We start from the raw sequence: 25430 nt of genomic DNA on the forward strand, positions 1-25430 counted from the left end.
GAAAACTAATCCCGTCCAAATGCGAATGTCTGTGATTGCCGGTGATATTTTATTTCACAACGCGTCTCCTTGTGTGTTTTGGCCAACGTGAATTACCGTAGATGCTCTTACCGCGCGGATGTTTGATATATTTGCTTAGCGGCAAATAAATAAAAAAATAAAATGATAAAATCAAGAACAAGTTCGCGTAAACTGTTAATACCGTCTATTGTAATATCAGCACCAGGTAAGATTACTCACGTTCATTTATGTACTCAGTTACATAATGTTTTAATTACATTTAATAAAATAAAAAAGGAAAACAAGTTAAACTAAAGGAACCACACATTAACATGGTTTGCTATACTAGCCATTTAGTATTTATTGTGTAATAATACTAAGGCAGTCATTCTGAATGAATACAATGCACGCATACAGAGCACGTGATCTCTGTGATGCCCAGATAAACAAATCAGACCCTCCCATCTCTGTAATAAACATGGAGATGTTAGTACCATCTGAATTGGTACATGAAAATCACAGACGTCAGGTGGTAAGAATCGAAACTCAAACGTAGTTTAGAAAACTAGTCCCGTCCGAATAGTGCTTTAGACTCCAGAGGGTTAAAAAATGAACCTAAAATGAACCTAAAATAAACCCGTTCTCTAAGGGAAAAAATATATAGTTTAGTCAAATAAAACAGAGAGGTGAGGCAAAAAAGATATTTTATGGTGAATAAGGTTTGAAAAATGCAGGTTTGTATGCTGTAGGGAATGTGTGAGATGCCTAGATAAGGACTGAGGCTTGTTGTCTGGTTGGTATCAGACAAGTATCAGACATTTCTTTATCAGGCTTGTAGATGGACAGGGTTCTGGCTGAGGGGTCCGTGGCCTTGATCCAGCGGGGCATCCAGTAATGTGGCGTCCACTCACAGCGGCCGGGGTAATGCTTCTCAAAGATCTGCCTTATGAAGTAGCCCTCTTTGGTTGTGGGAGGATTTTTAGGGAACCGTGACTTAGCCTTCTCCAACTGAGAGTCATTCACCTGAAGGAGAAAAGAAAAATTAAAGGACGAGGTGACAGGGAAGAGGCTTTAATGCGCTCCGTGTCATATGCAGTACCTCAGTCTCGATGTGCTCCTGCAGACTGGCGTACCAGGATTTCTTCATGGAGGTCATCCCGTCACTGAAGGCCTCCTTCCTCCTCCAGAGGATCTCATCTGGGATGAGGTCCAAGCCTTTAAACGATTCCCTCAAGAGATGCTTCTCCACACCATCCTGCTCCGGTCAAACAAGGTCTCCAATCAGGTTACAGAAATCATTAATGTGAATGTTGAAAATATAACACCAATTACTATTGCTCATATTAAACCATAATACATCATATCTAACAGACTCATAATCATGATCAAAACTTCTGTTGTCTGCTTGATCATTTTCACTTGCATGTAAAAGGCCTTCAAGAATCATTTTTCAGGTTGTGGTTCATGTGTATTTGATGTGAAATCTTTACAGATATATACTTTAAAACTGGACGCAAGAATAACTATAAATATTTCAAGATGAACACTTACTGGACTGAAGCATCTTATCAAAATAATAATAATAAAACAAAGCCTTTAAATTTCTTATAGACGTAGAGTGACATTTATTTGATTTTATGCAAAAAGCTTGTTATACAATTATAAAGATCTAATTTGATTTACATTACAAACTAACAGAATTGTTTGTTTGTTTGTTTTTTTTGGGGGGGGGGGGGGGGGGGGGGTTTATTAGCAACTGCACCAAATGGCATATTTTTGCTCAGTTTGGGAATCTGAATGAAACTGAAGTGCCCCTCCCCCTTTCTTTTTTTTTGTCTAAATGTTCAATTGCAGTTCCATTTCTGAAAAAAAAAATAATAATTCTGCCCAAAAACTGATTCTAAAAAAACTAAAAACCAAACGAAAAAAATTCTGAATGTTTTACTTTATCAGTCCAGCTTTACAGGCTTTACGGTTTTTAGAATCCCAACCAAGAATTAAATTAGGATTGGGAAGAGCAGCTGCAGCACTGACAGGAGCTGACAGGAGCATCAGAGGATAAATCACTGAAGGTGCGGTGTCAGGGAAACCCACCTTAGGCACTCTCATCTCTTCAGGCAGAGAGAGGAAGTATGCGGTGAACCTATGGTCCAGGAAAGGCACTCTCAACTCCAGTCTACGGAAGATTCAAAAAAAAATTTGTAGTGACACATATATATAAAAAGACCAATTACCAATTTGTGTGTGGGAAGAGAGGGTAAGGGGCATGTGGTCTTACCCGTGTGCGGCTGTGGTTCGGTCTGCTCTCAGCGCGTCAAACAGATAAAGCTCTTTCAGCAGACGCACACTGTCCTCTGCCGCTGCTTTAGGTGACGGCGCCTGATTACAAAGAGACGACAGACAAACGCTCTGTTAAAAGCACAACCATCACAAAATACAGCAGCAAAGATACTGAACATTGAAGTCCAAACATTGTACTGAATGTGTACTTCAATCTTAAAAACCACTAAAATAAACAAACACTCTACTCACGGCCAATACAGTAATATTCATTAAATAAAAGGCCACTTAAGTGTACTTATTTTTTTTACTTTAAAGACTATTTATTATAACACTTAAGCAGATATTTAAAAATGCACTATAGTAATGACTGAAGTGTTAAAGTACATCTTAAATCAATGTGTTAATGCTCTTAAGTAACAAGTACACTTTTCTGACAATGACTAACATGACAAAGCACTGTTTTTTTAATATTACATTTAGCAATATTTACGAGTTAAAATTTTTAATGTACAAAACTGCAACTTCATTCTTACAAAGGTGAAATTACAAGTTTTAATAGAAAAGACATTAAAGTATTTATGAAATCGCATAGAAAGATGTACTTAAGTGAGCCAAGCAATGCAAATTGCAAAATTTGAAACTATAATACAATTTCATGTAATTGCAAATGCAATGAATTGTCCCAAAACAATCACATTCGGTTCACAGTTCACACCCAAGTACTCTACTGTAAACACATTTAAGATGATCATGCAATAACATGTACCTTATGAAAGTAGATGTATCCTTGTGTCAGTTCATCCGAACCTTCACCTGAGAAAATCACAACGCTGTCGGTCTTCTCACGGATGTACTTTGAGATCAGGTACATTCCTGCGGACAAACAGACCACATCCTTTTATTTTAGTTTTGCATAGCACTGCTGCCATCTAGTGGCTATGAGTTCAGATTCTAAAGTGACATTGCTCGGTCATTTCAGTTCAGACCAAATAACCCCCAGGTGTCAAGCTTTGTCGTGCAAGTCCACCTACACTTTCTGTGCAACAAGAAACAATTTTTTCTCTTATTATGATGAACTTGTGTACCCACCGACAGAAGCACGCACAGTGGTGATGTCATAACTCTCCAAGTGAACGATGACTTCCTCCAGCGCACGGATGCCTTCCTCAGGTGTGAAGTTCACTTCATGGTGTTCACTGCCAATGTGTGCTGCCACCTGCCACACAACACTAGACATAACATATCTGCTACCGTTCACGTGAACACGGCACAATACAGGCCTGATATTCTACACACATGTACACATACATAACTTATATACACACACAGTGCCTTGCGAAAGTATTCATACCTGCGTGAGGTATTTTTATTTCTTCGTTTTATGTTGCTGCCATATGTTCAACCACTTTAAAAATACTAATTTCCCACATATATCTACACTCCAAATGGTAAAGCAAAAAATGGGTTTTTAATATCTTGGCAAATGTGTGAAACCCCCCCTCCCAAAAAGCAACAATCTTCACTGCATAAGTATTCATACCCTTCTCTGGGACTAGGGGGTGTGATGAGACACTCATCCCACGAGACGAGTGAGACACGAGACTTGGTTCACGAGAACGAGACAAGATTTTTTTTTTAAAGAAATCCTCAATGATGAAATATATCGTGAAAAATAGTTTTTCATTCAGCTGAAAAACACAAAATGCAAAAATTGTAGGTGCATTTTGAAATCAACTTGTACTTAATACATTTTATGCAGTAATAACATGTAAACAATTACAACTTAAACTAAAGGTACTTTATTTTCTCTTATATTTATTAACAATAATTTAGGTTGAATTTTAAGCTTGATAAATCCACTGTCAATTATGTATAAAAAACTAAAAAAAGAGAATAATCGTATTCCTGTCAAATAAATTTCACATCTTTAATGTCACAATTTTGAGGAATGTTGTAATGAAGGTTGCATACGAAATGTGCGACAATGCTTCTAATAAACAAAATTGGTTCATTTAAAAATATTTTTACCGAACTAGATTGAAACTTTTTCACATCTGATGAGTTTAAGACGTCCTACTTTCATGGAAGGTTATTATTTTAGATAAGTTTCAATCAAACATCTAAATTTCACACCGTAGATTGTGTCTCTAATGGTTTAACCTTTCCTATACTCACAAAACAAGCTGTTCAGACTACGGAGCGGTTAAGTGCACTGGACATGCTTCATGCTCCGTGTGACTGACCTTGCGAGCAGCAGCAACATCTGGACTGTCTTCTGCACCGATGGAAAAGGTCTGAATGGGATACGGCAGATGCTCTTCATTGGCCAGTTTCACAAGTGTAGCAGCAACCAGACTTGAATCGAGACCACCTGGAAAAAAACCATCATGGACAGGCTCAGTGTGAGAAAATGATCCAGAGTACTGGTAACTAAAGCAGTAAATCAAAGAGTGAGTACAAGCACCTGAGAGCAGGCAGCCGATTCTTCTGTGAGCCATCAAGCGTTTCCTCACCGCATCTTCAAACAGGATCCTTATGTTGCTCTTGACCGTCTCCAGTTCAAAGCCTGATGAAAAGATAGATATTCATTTCTCTTTAGTTTAGACTGACAGTAAAGTAAATGGTGGTGTTTTTTTCATGCATTATCTTCATTTAGTATATTAGAATTGGAAATAACTTGGTTTACATTTTGTGTAAATTCTATTACATTTCTAGAATTTTGTGACGATACAATCAATCAAGAATTTGAGATTTGCTATATAGTATATCACCGTTTGAGTGTACTGTATGTAACTTTATATAAAGAGCTAGGCAAAAACATCAGGCAGTTGAGATTTGCTATATAGTTATTTATTTTCTCTTTATATTATTCTAATCATACTTTGTGTGATTAGCTTTTATTGCATCACCTAATTTTAATTTCAAATTTTATTATACCACTATTTTAATTATTTATTTATTGTTTTTAAGTATTATTTTGTATCACTTTGTATTTTAAAATTTTTTTACATTTCATTTTATTGAAAAGGTCTGAATCAGACACAGAACTGGAAATAAGAAGTATTTACGGACTTAAAATCATGCCTCAATTGTCTAAATGTCATAACTTTTGTTTGATATTTTGTTTTGAGAAAAGCTCCTGCAGCAGGACGGCATTTAATATCGATATTTTGGTATCTAATGCAATGATATTGCCACACGTTTAAGTGTCACACGAGTGTCTAAATACTTATGACTACAGCTCTAACGAAACAGAAACCTAAGTATTTAGACACTTAACAGATTTTCAAAAACACTTATTACTAAGCCTAATTACTATTTGGTGAAATAGGGTTAAAAAAAGGGTATTTATTCCAGTTTGTCCTAAAAAATGATCTAACTGCTTAAAACATGACAAAAAAAAAGTAATGTATTATGAACTACTACTAAGCTGAATATGGCATCTACCTGTGCCAAGGCCCTTCAGGTTGTTATAGGCAGCGTGTTTGGGTTCTTCTGTGCAGCAGTGGAAGCGATCCATCTGAACAGACTGCACTTTTCCAGTGAGCTTCAAGTCAAACACCTCAAAGTGTCCCGGTAGGAAGGGCGTGATCTTTGCAGGAGTGGACATGGAGGTTTTGACATCTAGCAAACCTGTTTAGATTAAATCAAAAGTAATACTGTTAAAATCCTATTCTGTAATCCAGTGTGCTCAAAGTGAGCAAAAAAATTAGTTATGATTCTCCATACCTTTGGCCTCAGAACTGACCGCTAGGAAGCCGTCGTCGGTGAGCAGTCTGAACAGAGGTCTCACGCCGTATGTGTCTCTGCCCAAGAAAACCTTCCTGTTAGCGGTGTCCAACAAGATGAAGGCGAACACGCCATCCAGCATGGAGGCCATCTTCTCGATTCCAAAGCGCTCGTACAGGTGCAGAAGGATCTCGCCATCGACTTTAGTCTGATACTCAAACTCAAACTGGTTCTTCAGCTGGAAAGATAAGATTGGACAACAGATATTACGGTAAACCATGAAGGCATATAAGAGGAAGTAACTGATGTCATCTGGATTACGTAATCAGATTACAAAAAAATTTACTTGTGTAATTTAACTATGACTTTTTTTTATATACATATTCAGACTAGAGTTACTTTTTTATTGATTACATCATGACTTTATTATGACATTATAAAAAAATGGCAGTAAATTATTCATAATTCAGATTCTTTTTTGTCTTTTCCATTTTTTTTCTCTCATATACGTTCGGAAACTCAAGATTTGTGAAACTGTACACACAGGCTTGCACTCAGGTAGCTGTAATTATACAGAAAATTGAGAGGGCACACGGCATAAATAAGAGAAATATTTAATCTTCATTAGTAAGTGTTTTATTTTGATTATTTTAGATTTTTAAGATTTAATTGATTATTAAGTTTCAATTAAGTCACAAACTTGGGTTTGTGACGTTTAATGCAATTCATGTTATTGATAAAGAATGGAATATATTTTCTTTCTCTTTGTATTTTATATCAATACACTATAAAATAACCCTATTCAAATGTGATTATCAAGTTTGGTTAAAGGTAAACTAAAAGTAATCAAAAAGTAGCCAGGGTATATTAAATAATCTAAAAGTAATCAAAAATTTGTCAGAGTATATTAAATAATCAAATTAGCCTGAGTAATCTAAAAGTAATCAAAAAGTAGAGTATATTAAGTAATCTAATTGTAATAAAAAAAGTTGTCAGTATATTAAGTAATCTAAAAGTATCGTATTTTTCGGACTCTAAGGGTGTACTCACACTGCCAGTTTGAACCGTGCCCGAGTGCGTTTGACCACCAAAGCGCGGTTCGTTTGACTAGTGTGAGTGCTCCGAATCGTGCCCGGGCGCGGCTCGATTGGCCGGCCCTGGCCCGCTTGGAAGAAGTGGGCCAGGGCTCGGTTCAGTTGGACTCGGGCGCGGTTCGCATGCAGTGTGAGCGCTAACCGTGACGGGCCCGGAAAAGGACGCTTTGCATCACGGTTTTGCGACGCTCCAAAACCAACATGGCAGGGAAAGGGTCGCTTTGGTCTACGGCAGAGGTGCAAAACGCATCAAAACTAAAAACTGCAAAATCCTTGCTACACTTCAGCTGGTATCTTGCAAACATCCTCATACGAGCAGCACGATTACGTGAAAATGTTCGCGCCACTAAGGCGACACATCTGTTTAACAACAGGCTGTGGACCAAACAACACAAAATTATCCACAAAGAAAACAGAGCGATGCACTCCATTGTGTTCATAGAGCGCCGCTCTTCCTGTTTATCCCGAAACCGTCGCACCATAATGACGTAAGCGTGCTCCGGCACGAATGCTGAAACCCTATATGTGAGTGCAGGCCAGAGGGGGAGTGGGGAGGGGGGACAATCGTACTCGGGCCCGGTTCATGGCAACCGTGCCTAGTGTGAGTACACCCTAAGTCGCACTGGACTATAAGTCACATTTATTTAGAACCAAGAACCAAGAACCAAGAGAAAACATTACCAACTACAGCTGCGAGAGGGCGGCTGGAGACGGTAATGTTTTCTCTTGGTTCATGTGAAATTAATTTTGATAAGTCGCACCTGACTATAAGTCGCAGGACCAGCCAAACTATGAAAAAAAGTGAGACTTATAGTCCGGAAAATGTAATTGTTCAGTAAATGTTCAGTAATCAAAAAGTAGTCAGAGTATATTAAGTAATCTAAAAGTAATCAAAAAGACGACAATATATTACCTAAAAATTTAACCGATTGCATTTTTCATTTTCATTGTTAATCATGTAATTATGTTCAATTATAGACTACATTATCAGGCACATAAGTGGAAGCAGCATTTATGAATGGATAATCGGAAGTAAAAATTATGCAGAAAAGTCAAAAACAATAAGCTACTTACCGTGACGTGGTTGTAGATCTCACCGTTGTAACATAGCCAAAGGTAGGGGAACTTCTTGACTCGCAGAGGCTGCATGCCGTACAGCTGGTCCACGATAGCGAGGCGGTGAAACCCGAAGCAGCAGTTGGTGAAACCGTTGACATTCTCAAAGCGGAAAGCGTCTGGACCGCGATGAGCGATTTTCATGGCATTGGTGCACTGAACTGAAAGGCACTCATCACTACCAAACAAGGCCCATATACCACACATTCTGATGCTGCGGATTAATAAAAACATAAAATGTGTTAAACCAATTATTACCAAAAGTAATCATGTCCAAATATTTCAACACACAAATTAAAGACCACAAGAGTACCATGGTTTTTGTATGCGTGCAATGGACGTACACTAACAATATTCTTTAACTTCATTTAGGTTGAGCACAAACTGATGTTTATTGGATAAGAGTCTCTAAACAGGTAAGAGGTGCTTTAGTGCTAAAATCTGGTTTCTGAAGTAACATTTTTATTCATTTTCTTCTTAAAGAAACTGATTTTTTAAAATAACTTTTAAACCAGTAAAGACCAACTTGCTGAAAGGTTGTTCATAGATGGTATATGCTTCTGCTGAAGCCATCACCAGGCCTTATTTAAACTTACTTATTTTTTTAGATAATTGTTTAACAGCAGAATTACATGCTGTTAAACAACTACATTACCCACGATTCTGCAGAGAATCTTCACCAATCAGAGTATATAAACAAGCAAATGGAGCCACTTTTATGGTTAAATTAAACTTTATTCATCAAAAAGCATGTCTAATTCAAATCATGAAACTGATTGCTCATTGGGCATCCAGTCCCTGTATTTTTCATAGACCATATAAAAACATGGAATATGGTCTTTGACGTCACCCATAGGTTTCCAAAGTGTGTTTTTCGAAAATGGGCAAATAGGCAGGACCTGTTTGCTGAAACCATGCCCACCTAGCTCGACGGCGGTGACAGAAGCGGCAATCCACGTACTGCGTATGGGAAAAGCTCCTTTTTTCCTCACTAGGCAGAGTAATTCCAGCTCTCGCTCGCCTGACAAAGGAGGCAGCGCTGAGAGGGAAATGACCTGTGCTCTGAACAGGGTCGAGAGCACTTTAGGGATGTAGCCATGCCTATGTTTTAAAATGACAAGCAAGTATCAGAGCGGTTGAGCATAAGGTCTGCTAAACGCAGCAGCTCAAAGGGAGTCCCTTTGAATGCTTTGATGACCGTGAAAAGGTCCCAAGCGGGAACAGTGAGAGGATATAGGGGTTCAACTGCCTAGAAACTCTCAGTTATCGCACGATGAGGCTGTTTCGACCAACTGATTGGCCAGCGATAGAAGCATGCTGCAATGGCTGCTACGTACACCTTGAGCATGGAAGGGGTGAGACACTTGTCCAGACGCTCCTGGATAAATTGGAGTATTGGAGATATGTCACACTCAACAGGGACTTCGTTTCGTGCTGAGCACCAGTCAACGAAGACCGACCAATTCTGGGCATAGAGGCATCTTGTAGATGGGGCTCTCACCTGAGCAATGGCTTAAAGGCTCCCATTGAGGAACCATAGGTGCAGAGCACATAGTTCTGGCTGTGGATGCCAGATTGTCATTTACATTTACATTTATTCATTTAGCTGACGCTTCTGTCCAAAGCGACTTACAATTGCTATATATGTCAGAGGTCGCACACCTCTGGAGCACCTAGGGGTTAAGTGTCTTGCTCAGGGACAGATTGGTGTCTCACAGTGGATTTGAACCCGGTGGATTTCAGTGGATTTCTTATCCACTGCGCCACCACCACAACACACCTCATGGGGCTTTCGTGGAAAGCGCCTGGATGCTAGAGAGTGACGGCGAGAGCTCGTTCCAAGCGAAGGCTTTCAACAAACGGGATCCAGTGAAGTGAAACGAAGGCTTCCCTGAAGGACAGAGATCTGAAATCCACTGGCGATTTGCCTGCTTATATAGCCATTCGCCCCGCCCATTTTGGCAGGCTTTGGCACACTTCATCGCCACAGGCTCGCGCAGCTATGCAGTGCCGTCATTGGTTTAAAAAGTTTAACAGATTAAACCAATAGCAGTGCAGTTGCACTGAGCTATTGAAAAAAGGCTTCAGCATTGAGGAAAAAATGAGCTTTTCCCATACGCAGTATGAATGACGTATCAAAAGGGAACCACTTTTATCTGTAAAAGGCTGTTAACATTTTTTTCTGCAGTAGAGTTGGGCAATGGGACTGACTACCTTTTGGGCCCAGCCTCTACTCTAGCGGCCAATCAATGAAATGCAGTTTTAGTCACTTCCTTGTGGGTTTTACCAGAAGAGAGAGCGGGAGGTTGCTGCTTGGTATTTTTGTTACACCTTGAAACCCGACTTGATGATTTGGCGATCTTTTAATGGGACGGGAACTTCTGTCAAACTGCCTAACAGTGATTGACACGACTGGCAGCGATGTACCCACAGATAATACACACCAGAAATACCAGCCTGATTAGTTCAGATCTATTCTTATTTATTCTTTTACTTTTACTTTAAACACACACACACATACATGCATTTATATTTCCCTTTGTAAATATTACAAAAATACAGTTCACAATGCTTTGACAATTATTTTCAAGTAAATCCACTGTCTGTACTATGAGAAGCTGCTTTTAGCAGCAGCACTACACAAACAAAAATAAATAAATAATAACTTTCAATATATTTTGCCACTAAGTCACATTGACGCTTCCTTCATTCTTTGAAAAGTAACAGCTGCCAGCGTTAGCCGCTAATGATTAACAACAGCAGCTTTATTGAATTAGTTTCATCAGCATTCGTGCTTAATATTGTCATAAATGCTTATTTCCTGTAAACAATAAACTAATATAGCCTATTTGACTGGTCAAACCGGTCCACACGTGGCTGGCTTGAACAGGAAAACAGCATAATCTTCGTAACGTTACAGAATCAATGGACGTTTGTAAATGCAGCACATATTTATGTTAAGTTGTTCGTTTCTTACATTAAAGTACACTTATTGCAGCTGTAAAGCGAATACAGCAGGAAGAGCTGTTGATTTGATATTTGGACAGATAGCCGAATAAGGCGTATTCTAATCAAATAATTAAACATATTAAAAGCCGAAACAAGTCACACATAACTAGTAATACCTGTAAAAGATGCTTGATGTGGTAGATATTGGTTGAGATGGGAGAGTTACCGGTTCTTCCTCAGAGAGACTAGGCTGATGAAACACATGGGCGCCGTTGCTCTTGCCCTCGTTTTTCCCCACAAGCTGATTGGTCAGGACGTTTCCATGACATGCAAGCATAGACGCATGCAAGAGATCCCGGAAGGTGGAAAGTGATTCATTTCTCCTTCTCTGTTCAAAGAGCCGGTTTAATAATAATAATAATAATAATAAAAATAAATAATAAAAATAATAATTTCTGATTAAAATGTTCTTAAAATTTCTGATATCAATGCCTCACACTCCATCCCAGTAGTTGGCTGAATATTCACCAAAGCTGGTTTGCTAACCGCCATTAAACGTCAAAGAAGAAGAAGAAAATCCGGTTTATTGATTCCTTCACAAAAGGTTTTTTTTTCTTTTAGTTTCATTTTTTGCTAAAGTATTGTTAACCATTTCTATCCCACCGCTGTATTAAATAAATAAATAAACAGAAGAGCCTTTCCGTCTTGCACCTTGTGACGCTTTTGTGAACAGAAGTTTTTATTTCTTTTTTCAGTAAGGAGCCCACTTTAGAAACTTTTCACTCTTCATTTCGCGTCCAAGATGCATTAAGACATACACTTAACTTGTAATCGATTTATTCTGTAATACTGGCAAATGTCGTCAGTACCTACCTAACTAGCACAATGTGTTACTCGTTAAAAAAAATATGATCACCATGTTTTCTCTTCTTGGCAAAAAAAAAAAAAAAAAAAAAAACTCTTTCTACTTTTACATGGGCCACCCACTTGTACAAAATTAGGCTCTTCGTATTATAATTATTATTTCGAGTAAAAAATCATTCCCCTTTTGCATGGACGCACATAATAAAATGGAAAAAAGGACACCTGTGTAGATGCTCAGCTACATCAGACTGTTTTGATAATATAAATTTATTATTATTTCTATTTTTTTTTAGACTTTTCAATATAACTAGAAAATTGTTCAGAAAGTTATTCAGTTTTGTATAATGGTAGGTTTTGAAGTTATACAGTTTTGAAACAAGTATTTAAATCTGTTCATTGGCCTCTAGTTTCGGTGACTGTTGTGATTGAGTAAGAAAATGTCGTTTGAAAGATGTAGACAGCGAATGTCTCTTGGACAAAAACAATTTTGCATTTCACACCGTATGAAGTTTTTAAAAACTGACTCAAGTAAAGAGAAACTGGTGAAAATACATTCGGTGTGATCTTGTGGAGTTACAGGAAATTCTTATTTTAACCAATATAATATGAATGAATGCTTGATTAAGTGATTTCTTGTATATTTAGAGACATATATATATATATATATATATATATATATATATATATATAAGTATTTATGTAATTTAAGTTGCTTAATCGTTCTATCAGACTTTCTACAAAGATGTCTGGTCGACCAATAACAACCTTTGAGCAGTAATTTAATGTAGTCACTTTATGATAGGATACTTTTGGAAATTTATTACAAATAGACAATCATTAGACACAATAATGTAACAATTAGCATAACACAACTGTCCATGGCCATTTAAGTATAAAAGTAAATGGTCCATGACAAACAATGTCTGTTGTGGCTATTGTTTGGCTGAGGAGTGCGGCACTGAACGCTACAGAACAACCTCGAGTCGTTTCATTACAGATTCATTGTCAACATGTGCCAGATCTTAATAAGATAGATCAGTGATAAACAGCGACAGTGAAAGTAGTGCAAATAGATCCCAAGCACTGGAAGAAAAGAGAGGGCAAAAAAATTATAAAGCTGTACAAACTATGTACAAGTAGGAGTAAAAATCATAGAAACGTTTCAACTAATGTTCTGACGTTTTTCAACATGCTTTCCCAACTATAAGAAACAGTGTCAGACTTCCTGGAGAGGCACTTCAAGAAAAAACAAAAAAACAAGAAGTTATTTAAAACCAAAGCTTCTGTTTGTTATAAAACTAGCTGCCATTAGACTGCCTACTAAAACAACCGTTGGCTTCGTGGGACTGATTGAGATAGTTGCAGATAAAGTGGCCGTGAAATGTTTGTGTTAGCATCTCAAAGCAGACAGCACTGCTCTTTGAAGTGCTTCATGAAGTCAATACAATAGTCTCTTTCACTGCTCAGACTGAGGTTTAAAGTAGTCTTCTGTCTTAAATACACTGGGAAGCTCTTGATAATTTTGTGACTGCCTTCTTGGGCTCGCAGGTTTCTGTAGTGAAAAAAAGAAAAATTGTTACCTTGGGTGACCATATGGGCCGTTTTCCCAAGACACGTCCTTGCTAGGATTTCTATATTGCCTAAAACATCCAAAGTAGTTTGAGCAATAACATGCAGGTGTTACATAATCAACCAGTCATGGCGTGTGAGAAGGTGAGATCTACAGAGAACGTTCAAAGCAATGCAAATACACGTACATGTTAGGTGTTTGTTCGTTCATTCAACTTGAAGCGTCGCTGCGCACCGATCATTGTATGACACCAGAGTACAAGAGAGTGATTGAATTCATGAGGAGCCGTCTGCTCTGCTCTCTATAGCTCTTATGAATGTCATACAATGATCGATCTGCACAGCACAAACAGCCAAAATCTGGATATTTTAGGCAATATTAAAATCCTGCCAAGGACGCAATCTGGGAAAATGCCTCATATGGTCACCCTATGTTACCTGTTGTATAATTTTCAAGTATGCTAAATAATATGACAGGCAGGCATGCATTTATAAAGAGCTCACATTTAAAAAACCTGGCACGGCCATTGTGCGGAGGAACTTTTTGAAGGTGCCTGGCAGGGTCCCAACTTCACCTTCGACTTGAGTTACTTGTTCTTCCATTGCACTGACACTGGCTCCAACCATTTTGACAAAGGCCTTCGAATTAGACCGTACACTTGAAACAACAACATGTCAATTCATCCACATGGTTTAAAGATAGCACTTAAAGTTATTATTACCTCCAATTTGTCAATTTTTCGATAAATCTCTCTCATCTCTTCAGATTTTCTCTGTATCTGTGGTAGGTTCTCATTGACCACCTGTGAGGTGTCGTTTCGAATCTGTTAAAAAAGAAATAAAGATCTGTAGTCTTTTCTTAACCCCCTTTTTTCCAGTTAGCAACAACTTAATTTCAACTGATGAAAAATGATTTTCAAAAATGATTTCGTTCTAGTTCACAAAATTGCTTTGTGTGTACATTGTAACATTTCCGTGGCTTCGCATTGAGTACTGACTTCAGTAATTCGTTAAAACTACTTCAAAGAATGGCAGAAAAATATTGATCTTACCATATCAAGCATCCCAACAAACTCATCGACCCGTGTCAGCATTTCCTCCAGGCTTTTCTCCAAGCACAGGACCTGCAGAGCAAATACATGACCGACATCAAGAAAACACATGATATAATGCCATTTAAACATTTAGAAAGACAACCAGTTGCTTCACATACCACTTCGTAATATAACAGCGGACCACAAAGAAATGAACGAGCAGTCATGAGTCAGGAATTTAACAATATTCAGTCAGCAGCACAACGAACAAGTCGGTCTTTCTTTATCCCATATCACACTTAGCAAATTAGGCCTGATACACTAACAACACTGTGCTCCAACAAGAAGAGTACAAGCCCTTCAGTCCATCATCTAAACGTTCTCCTGCAGATGTCATGTTCCCCTGAGTTAATAATCTCGTCATATGAACAGACAATGTTCAGCTTCACACACTTTCTCAAGCAAACATGGTTTAAACACAGAGATGTGGTATTATCTGCTTTATCTACATACAGGACTTCGATCAGGACTAGACTTAGCATTATAAAGTGTTCTGTGAGGAATCTGATATTATATTCATGGGAGTAACTATAGACTGAAAGCCAGCACTTTAAATAAATATGGCTTGTCCAAAGCTATTACATGGCATATATCAAGATATATTGTTTATCAGTTTATAATTAAGATAGACAAACAGACTGATACAAATACTGAAACGCTAGCAACTCACTGTACGCTTACATTTTCAGACATGCTGATGCTTCAAGTGATCAACCTGCAAAGCCACAGCACTGGTAAAAGTTTTAGGGACTTGTGTAAAAATGCTGTAAAACGAGGATGCTTTCAAAAAATAATGTCTTAAATAGATTTTCTTTATCAATTAACTTCTATTAACTAAATTAAATCAACATTTGGTGTGAGTATCCTTTGGGTTTAAAGCAGCTTTTATTTTCGAAAAATTTATTTTCGATGCTTCAACAAATTCTAACGGACCCTCTGATGTCACATGGACTACTTTGATGATGTTTTTCTTACAGTATACCGTACACACAGCTTCAATGGAGGGACTGAGAAATCTAAAATATTTTAAACAGTGTTCCGAAGATAAAAGGAGGTCTTACGGGTTTGAAACAACAAGAGGGTAAGTTATTAATAACATAATTTTGCTATCTGGGTGAACTAACCCTTTAATAAGGGTTACGCTCCGTTTTTACACCACTAGAGGGGGCTGTTTACACCAGCTAGTGTTAATCGTCTGAAATTCAACACCACAACTTTAACTCTTTTCTCTGAAAGTCCTTAACACTGTGATTTCAACACTGGAGATTTTGCTGTGTATTTAGTCTTGTTTCCATGGGGGGATTATTTAAGTGTATCTTTCTTATTTTGCTTATTATCTGCCAGCGGGGTAAGAAATAAACAACATGCTGGTTTCCGTTTACATTAAGAATTTGTATTTATTTTTTTTACCTTATTGCGGACAATTTTACTTGTTTTATGTAAAATGCACTAAATACACTTGTTTTTCATCTACAGAAAGATAGTTGTTTTTTTTTTACTGACAAAGGAAGAAATTTAATAACTTCTTCCACTCTACAAGTCAATGCTAACTGCAGAAATTAAAGTAGTACTTAAATTATTATTTTTTTGGCTGGAAAATTGCAGCAATGCTCTGGTGATGACACAGAAATCAGGGTCTTAAATATCGTGGCACTAACCCCACCAGACACAACAGAGACCAAAAGTGATGTGTGGAGGTCAACACTGCTCAGTGTTTTTTATTATATATTTTAATTTTTTTTCTAATGACCCAACATTTCACTTAAACCATCAAAATATAAAGGGAGCAAACAACACTGACCAGTGCTGCCAACTTCTTTCAACTGAAAGTTGCTGACATCATAAATGTGAGTTCACTGATCCATATACATATAAATATAGATCAGTATGAGAGTGATTGGGAGGGGTGAGGAAGTGACTAAACCACTAAAATGGCAACATGGTCACATTGACTACAATATCATTTATTTATAATTTCACTGGTCCTCTTGTTTTTGCATATGTTCGTAATTTCTTTGTATGACGGCATGGCCAAAAATTATAATCGCACAATTTGACGTTTCATTGCATTATTATCACAAATAAAACAACTGACTCTTAGCAACTATTCAATGTGCTTGCAAAAGATGTCAAATTTGAAGATGTCAGACATCACTTTTGACAACTACTATATTCATTGACTTTCCAACGTACTGCCAAATCATTCTCCAAAATAAAAAAGCCACTTTTTTGAGGATTGTGGACTTTCCAGGACTTGTTGGAGCCATTGATTGATGTTGGAGATTGATCTACCTATCCATCTATATAATTCTTGTTTAAATATGTTGGATAATTTGCTAATATTCAGAAAAACAGATTACTATCTTACATATATTATATTAAACAAGCTATATATATATATATATATATATATATATATATATATATATATGTATGTATGTATGTATGTATGTATGTATGTATGTATGTATGTATGTATGTATGTATGTATGTATGTATGTATGTATGTATGTATGTATGTATGTATGTATGTATGTATGTATGTTATATATATATATATATATATATATATATATATTCATTTTTTATGGTGTTTGGGCATTCCTCTATATTAAACAGGCTCGACATTCTCGTTTCCTCACCTCTTCTTCCGCGCTGGCTCTGATATAAGAGGAGTAAGTGATGGCAGTGTGTCTCAGGAGCTCGTCGTCTTGTGTCTGCTCCGCCTGGGTTTCTCCGGCCGCTGAGCTCGGGCTCTGGGCCACTGCAGCGCCGAAGCTCGGGCTCTGAGACACAGAGCCGCTGCTCAGGGCCTCGCTCACCATAGACAGGCTGCTGGCGCTCTGGGACACGATACCGCTGTCTCTGCTCACCTCCGCGCTGGACTCTTCCAGCGGTGACAGCACCGCCGCCCTGTCAAAGCGATGCTCCATGTTTCGCCGTCCACTGCACTGCTCTTGTTTATGTGGAAGTGAACGCAGAGCAGCAGGTGCGCATGCGCGGGTTTAACAGCCAGTCAGAGAACGGCTCAGCCACATGCTGGTCATGTGACACCAAGTGTAAAAAAAAAAAAACAAAACAAAAAAAAAACCTTTATGTAAAAATATGATTTTTATATTATGTAATTGTTACATTATTAACTGTATAGCTATATATGTATAATTTTATATTAGATTAGCTGACATTGGCGTTTCCTGGCCGACGATGGTATTGGTAGGCCTTTATGTGACCATGGGTCAAATTTGTAAAGATGGAAATCTAAAAGCTGACCAAATAAGACTTCAATTGATGTATGATATAGGACAATATTTGGCTGAAATAAAACTACTGAAAAATCTGGAATCTGAGGGTGCAAATAAATAAATGAATATAAATGAAATCAAAATACTGAGAAAATCGCCTTAAAAACTTGTCCAAATGAAGTTCTTAGAAAATTAATAATGGATTAATAATTTTTTAAAAATATTTTTACATTAGGAAATTTACCAAATATCTTCATGGAACATGATCTTTATCTTTTTTTAATATCCTAATGATTTTTAGCATAAAATAACAATTGATAATTTTGACCCATACCATGTTCTGTTGGCTATTGCCACAAATATACCTATGCTACCTATGACTGGTCTTTCTGGTCCAGTCACATATAACATTATTTCATTTAAAACTGTTCATGAAACATAGAATAGAATAGAATAGAATAGAATAGAATGAGCCAAGTAATGAAAGAACTACAAAATGCATTTTATCCATATCTTAATTTTATTATGCACTTAAAAAAAGGGTTAAGAAAAACAATATAGACAATTTTCACATATGGTTTTTTTCCACTGAAAAGGGTTACCATTTTAAACGTGGTTTGACTGCCTGACTGATATATTGTGCTATGAGGATCATTTAGACAGAAATTTATTGCGTTAAAACATAAATATGACACTGATCCTGTTCTGATACGACTGACTTAAGACAATCTGGTGTACCCTTTTTCTTGTCTTGTTTTAGATTAATTTTAATTGTATTTATTGTTAATGGATACACATATAGACGAGCCAAGCCACCAACAGTGATACCAATGAAAAAGTATTGAGGCAAAACAAAGAATGTGATTTTCAGCAAAAGAGACGCAGTTCAAGCAGTGTCCAGCAGATGGAGACTCACTACAAATGTATTTCGACTCTCACACGCACGTGTTATACCATTTCCTTGCTTTTACCAAAATGACAATATTTCCAGTGGTCAGATCCAAATACAGAGTCTGTTTGAGTGAAGTATGTCTGTAGGAGGGGCGGTAAGGCACAAAAATGGTGGATATGAAGGTAAGTCTTTTTTCAAGGAGATAAAAACGATGCAGTAGACCTAAAAGCAAAAGATTGTACATCCACAGTGGTTTTAAATTATATACAAAAATGATTCCACAGACTTTCTTTCTATAAACAAAATTACCGGGTATGAACTGTGCGTTTCCACTGTGTAACAGGATGATATAAGACTGTGCATTTAATACCTGAAGTTTGGCTGGATTTGAAGGGACAGTTTTCCAAAAAAAAAAAAAAAAAAAAAAAATTCTTTCATTCAACCTCACATTCCAAAACAGTAGGAGTTTCTTCTGTCGAACTCAAAAGATGATACTTTGGAATAATATGGAAGTCACTGGCTAATGTCAACTGTTTGGTTCTTCAAAACATCTTTCAACAGAACAAAGAAACTCATACAGGTTTGTAACAAAATGACATTATTGTTATTATTTTGGGGTGATCTATCCCTTTAAGTATGCTCAGTGGCTGTATTAACACAAAAGCCATTAAATACTACTGACTACTTTGAGACAGCATTCTGTTCTGTTGTGGGGATTTGAGTGGAGGTCAGAGGTAAGGCTTCATTAACAGTGAGGTGACAGAAAATAATGTGTACGGCTAAACACAGAGAGAACCAACAGAGTCACATTCTGTTGGACTCCCGAAGTCAAAAGGTCTTCACAAGAAGAGAAGTGTGAAATACCTAAAGTCAAATGTAAGCCTACAAGACCAAAGTCAACATAATAGTTAATGTCTTACAGCTTATTTTAAACAAATTTTCCACAATTTCCAAAAAGCCTTTTTTTTTTTAATGCTGACGCAAGTGATATTCATATATTTGGAAATCCAACATTCTGAGGGTATCTGCCAAATAGTAAATTTAGTGCACATAAATGCACTAAACATACAGCAGATACATATTTATCACTAAAAGTTATGATAATTAATAATAATACCTTTAAGTTATTAACATGGATTGAGCAAGGCAAACAAAAGTTGTGTTTCTGATTAAATGTAAAATTCATTTTGCCATTTGCCTAATGCAACTGGCTTTTTGGGGCAAATGTTTGTTTTCAAATACAAACCGTGAACAGAAGACAACAGAACGCACAGGTCTAAACCCAATTTCTGGTCCCAAGAGTTATTTAGGTAACATGATTAAAATGAACCTCTAAACAAAAACTGAGAAACACTGATAGACAAAGATAAAAAAAAGCTTCGAAAAAAAGATGCATACTACCAAATCGGAAACATTTTCGACATTACAACACAGGGAAAGCAAACATTTTAAACGAATAAAACTGCAGATATTGTTTCTGTTAAATTATACATTTTCTGGAACCCTTAAAGTCTGTTGAGGTTCACAGTCAAGTCTGATGTCCCAGGCTGAAAGGCAGAGTCTCTGGGAGGGCTGGATTTTATGTGACGGCATGTATTATAAAGTGATGACTGTGCCATCCTCCTCCACCCCTCCTCTGGGTAAAACCAGGCTGTGACGGGGGTCTGTCCTCATGCTGCTGAGGATTTTGTGTAGGCTGCCGTTGCTCTCCCGCATAGCAGGGTTGCTGCTGTGGTAGGGGTGGTGTTGGAGGGTAAGGTCCTTGTGCAACTTGTTACTCAAACTACTGTGCACTGTGCCATTAAAGCTCGGTTGAGAGTGGAAAGAGGCTGTGGACACGGTGGATGGTGGCCTCATTTTGAGTTGTGTAGGGGGGCTGGGAGGTGTCAAGTTGGTAATTTGCGTCTGGGACCGGGATGCAGTTGAAGCCACCGAGACATTGGAGCGGTGTGATGGTCGCTTCATGTTGCTCTCAATTACGATGTCCGACTCCTCGTCACTCTCCAGATCCTCTGGGCTGTAGCCATGAGAGATGGCGGTGGCACCGGTGAGAGCAGTGATGGCGGGGTATCCCACCGAACCACTGCTGTCGGATGACTGACCAGAGCTGCCCGAGATACGACTGCTTCGCATCACATTGTTGCGCTGGTTCACCGGCTTCACGGTCACGATAAGGTTGTGGCTGTTCGCGATCATCATGTCAGTCACCTGGTCCAACGTTTTTCCTGTCACCTCGATGCCATTAACCTCCAAGACCTCATCATTGACGGCCAGCAGGCCTGTGCTATCGGCCAGGCCTCCAGGTACCATACGGGAAATGAAGATCCCTGGGACCTTTTCCAAGCCATGGGGAGTAACACGAACACTGGTTCCATCACGGATGTAGAATCCCAGGGGCTTGTCCGAGCCATGCCGGTAGAGTCGAACTCTACGGTGAGATTCAGGAAGGATGTCCACGTCAATAATGGACGACACGGGACGGAAATCCTGAGGCAAGCCAATGCGGATGTGGGGCCGTTTGCGGTTCAGGTCGTTGCGAAGAGTGACCACGGCCTTCTTTTTCCGGGTCAGAGTGTTGGTGCCAAAGTTGCTGTAGTCAACCTCTTCTGCAAGAGAAAACAAGAATGACAACTGTTAATACTTATGCATTTGAAGCTTAAGCCTCGAGTATGTACATAAACTTGGTAAAGCAAGAGATTGGATCCGTTTGTTAAACTTAGTACTGTTAGAAAGTAATGCTTCATATGGAGTTGATGAGGACAAGCATGCAAATCTAATCAGACCTGCCAGATGGTTTATACCCCTCAGATGCTCCATGGATTATGATGTAACATGCTTTTTCTGGCAAGTTAACTCAAAACATGAGGCCATCATTACAAAAATGTACCCGCAACTAGTGGCAGAAAACAACGGTCTCTGTTGAAGGTATTCAGCAGAGATGGAGGTATCTGCATGTTCTGATGTACGCTGATAATCGCTGTGAGAACTCCATGTTACTGGAGCATGTAGATTAAGAGATTAAGTCCTACTGACACAACACATCTTAAAACAGAAATGCATTATTGAAATGCCCCCATAGGGATAGGGACCTGCTTACCTTGGTGAGGTGCTTGTGAGACTAATGATAAAATATAACTTGAGTAGCACAGAGTGTTTTAATAAAGCTTCTCTTTGAACACTAACATAACTTGCTTCAAAAACACCCCCCTCTGTGCTGAGCCAGACAGCAACCACACCTGGAGAGTTTGTTGTGGATGTAAGGTATAGTTTCCAGTGCAAGTTTAACTGACTTCCCAGCATGAGTTCTCAGGGAAATACAGGCAAGAAAAATGCCCACCTTGTGTTCAATTACTCTCAAATAAATTTTTAAAAATGCTTTTACAAAGCTTCTGAATTTTCCTCAAAGCATCCAGCCGCAGTTGTTCTTAGTTTGGCTCTTTGTCGGCCTGATTATTTTGATTGAGTCCAGACAGGCTTTTATTATGTCCTGGAATTTCAGCCACAACTGCAAGTCTCTTGATAGGAAACAGATTGAAGTGTTCCTGCTTCTGGCCTTCATTAGGAGGGTACTGTTCTCCAAATGTCCACCCTCAAATGTCTTTTTCTGAGAAGAACTTTGAACAACTAATGGGACATGTAGGAACTTAGGAACTGATAAAAGGTGTAGTTTGCAAGTAAGCAAATACAAAGTAGATCCTGGAAGCTGTGACTTGGATTTGGGGCAATGAATGTGTTTTTTAGGATTGCCAGAGAGAGAAACTGGACTCCACTGGATTTTCCATTCTGTCTCCCGTTGACCCATATGGGCTGGTATCGGCACAGACCCAACGTGGAATCTTTAACCTCCAATGGGACTGAGAGTAAGGGCAAGCAAATAAGTCACCAAGCCTAAACTACTCCTGACAGAGTAATCCTCACTGCACTGATGCATGATGGGAAAACAAATTCAGCTCAGTGATCAAAGGACAGCTGGCTGTTTCCAGACATTTCCAGGGGAAAGTGAATGGCCCAGTGCCTACCAGACAGTAAAAGCAAAGTCTACAGGTTCAAGAAAGGCAACAATATTGCCCAAGAAGGTTTCATTAATTGGCAGTTTTCATAAAAGAGAGGGATGTTGAGTCAATAGCTGAGGAACAACATTCCCAAATCATTATTTCATACATTCTTTTATACAGACAAATGTTGCAAACCACAATCCACAAATCTGTTCATTAAAGGTTTAGGCACTACATTTTGGAAATTGTCTACAATACTAACTTGTATTATACAGTTTTTTTCTGTTTCTTTTTGAAAAACATTGATTTTGAGCCGTAGTTCCCTAACAAGCTAGGCGATATTGCGTTCGAAATCGAATGTGATTCATCTGCGATTATGAACGTGATATTGCCTAATTGTCAGTGAACTACGGTTTGGTTTAGTGAATGCCACTCAATCTGAAAGCACGTGATGGAGATTTACTACTAATCACAGGAACAGCTTTACTGAAGAGATGCGCATGACAATCGCTGATTGATTGTACAGCCCTATAGAACGGCATTTTTAAAATGAAGGCATAGAGATTTGTTAAGAGGAACAAAGCGTACAACAATTTAACTCTACCCAGAGAAAGAATTTCTTGTATGCTGTCTTTCAGAAATAGACAGCTCAAATGACTAAGGTTATGTTTCAGTGCTGTGCCTGGCACTGCATTTACCTGACTATGCTCCATGGGAAGGGGCCCAGTCCCAGTGTCAGGGGTCACTGGAGATGTGGTGGGTGAGCCTGGTAGGAATAAACCCTACATTCCACTACACAGTGCCTCAACTAGGAATGCAGAAGTTGTTTAACCGAGATGACCCACAACATATTTGAAGCATAATTCATCAGCTGACCGTAGCAGTATGATCCCCCTCAATCACCCATGGGTGGGTGTGGGAAAGAGGAGTGGGTGAGGTCTCGAGCTTTTGTTCATGTCGTCCTACCTCTCGTTAACTTGCACACTGAAAGGGTCCCTTTTCAAGTTCTATTGGATTTCTTACAAATGCTCATAAAAGCAGGATTCAAAAGAGTTTTACGACCAGTCATTATGCCTACCAACACAGTTTCTTTTCTAATTTTCTCCTGCATTTCCTACGGTGTTCTGGAGAAACTGCCAATGCGATCTACTTTACTATTTCCAAAACACCCTGCCCAAATTCCTGTCTGGGTTCTATTATTTGTGCTTGCTGTTACTGTCATGCTTGGGAAGAATGCTCTTGGTGGGAGTCATCCACCGAAGCCACGTGTGAATAAAGTGATGTGCATTACCATTGATTGGGAAATCAACAGTGTGAACACAATTCTGCATGACATTACCTTGCCTGAGAGGCCAACCAGCTTGCGATGAGAAGACTATATATTACCCTGACAAAGATAACATGGATTTCCATCACCAAACTACCAGAAGAATAAAGAAAGGGAACTCTAACTTAAACTGCATATATTATCTGATTATATACATATAAAGCAGACACAGGTACTCAAGGGTTCACCACAGTGCAGAATCAGGGGTAATGGCTCACAGACAGAGTCCCCTGGGAGAGTCTGTCTGTGTTTGCTTTAAACCGTTGCACTAAAATTTCCCTGGATGAATGGAGCGATGGCTTTTGGCTTCTTTCTGTACCCTGAGAGAGATTAAAGGAGGAAGCCCCTCCTTTACGGGTGCACACTCAGCAGAGCTCTCTATGCAGGCTCCTACACACCCCTACGGGTTTTAACTTGTGTTACCCACAGTGCAGTGACATACACATCTGGGAGAAGTTAGCAGGCAGTGGTGAAGGGTGGAGACTGTGACGGGAGATTAAGCTCCCTTTCTTTTGCGATGTTACATAAGGACTGCTTTTAACAAGTAGACAAACTACGAAAATTATTGTAGACATTCCACCAAGTCTACTCTGGTAAAGAAGGAATTCAGCTCAAATGTACAGGTTGTACGTCCACTTTGCAATTCACATGCTTCCCAATGCAGCTCTTCACATAAACCATCTACACGAAAACATATGCTCAGTGTTTAACCTTGTTCTCTACCCCCCATATGTTCTGCAAGTGTGGCCAACTTTAGGACGACTGCCAAGAGTCCTTTAAGCCCAACACGTAACTAAGCATGTCCTATCATTACATGACATAATCACTGTAGCTGCCCGTATGTAACATCCATGGAAATGTAAATAAAGGCTATTACCAGTGATCACGTAAAGCACTGAGTTTGAAAGTAAATGTTTGGTTATGAAGTGTGTGTAGGGCTAACATACAGATGTGGGGAACTGAGGAAGACAGTCAGGATGCAGAACATGGTTCAGGATGCACTGGTTGCCCTATTCATGCTGTCATGTGTGTCTGTGGTACATTTATGACCTCATATGCATGAGTAAGAGGAAACTGATCAGTTTCAGTCCTGTTGAATAAAGACAAAACATGGCCCAGGTTGAAAACTCTTCATCTGATTCTGTATGAGAAAAATACTTGCTTTGCTGGGGTCTCCAGACCTAGTACCAGGATCAAAGCTCATGTCACTCTTAAAATTATCCCATAATTTACTCACCCTCAAGCCATTTGGTGTATTATGTAGGATATAGACATA

The 25430-nt window shown here is 38.6% G+C and overlaps 3 protein-coding genes across 3 annotated transcripts in view; all 3 read right to left on the reverse strand.

The window, feature by feature from the left end:
- Positions 1-331: 331 nt before the first annotated feature.
- LOC113119496 (asparagine synthetase [glutamine-hydrolyzing]-like) lies at positions 332-11494 on the reverse strand. Its single transcript, XM_026289025.1, has 12 exons — positions 11348-11494; positions 8181-8436; positions 6013-6250; positions 5731-5916; positions 4748-4849; positions 4527-4654; positions 3373-3499; positions 3050-3156; positions 2279-2379; positions 2095-2176; positions 1100-1255; positions 332-1023 (listed from the first exon to the last, which is right to left on the reverse strand). The coding sequence occupies exons 2-12, from the start codon at positions 8427-8429 to the stop codon at positions 766-768; spliced, it is 1734 nt and encodes a 577-aa protein (XP_026144810.1). The 5' UTR covers positions 8430-8436; positions 11348-11494; the 3' UTR covers positions 332-765.
- Positions 11495-12813: 1319 nt separating this feature from the next.
- LOC113119497 (biogenesis of lysosome-related organelles complex 1 subunit 4-like) lies at positions 12814-17687 on the reverse strand. The gene is made up of 5 exons (XM_026289026.1): positions 17341-17687; positions 14657-14728; positions 14327-14428; positions 14109-14243; positions 12814-13587 (listed from the first exon to the last, which is right to left on the reverse strand). Exons 1-5 carry the CDS (start codon positions 17629-17631, stop codon positions 13492-13494), a joined length of 696 nt encoding a protein of 231 aa, XP_026144811.1. The 5' UTR covers positions 17632-17687; the 3' UTR covers positions 12814-13491.
- A 750-nt stretch (positions 17688-18437) lies between these two features.
- Positions 18438-25430, reverse strand: part of LOC113119498 (partitioning defective 6 homolog gamma) — a 42577-nt gene continuing 35584 nt past the window's right edge. Inside the window, exon 3 of the mRNA XM_026289027.1 lies at positions 18438-21438. Coding sequence (XP_026144812.1) covers positions 20429-21438 — 1010 coding nt within the window. The 3' untranslated portion in view covers positions 18438-20428. The remainder of the gene's footprint in view (positions 21439-25430) is intronic.

This window comes from Carassius auratus, chromosome 19 (genome assembly GCF_003368295.1).
Source record: "Carassius auratus strain Wakin chromosome 19, ASM336829v1, whole genome shotgun sequence".
NCBI classification, from domain to species: Eukaryota; Metazoa; Chordata; class Actinopteri; order Cypriniformes; family Cyprinidae; genus Carassius; species Carassius auratus.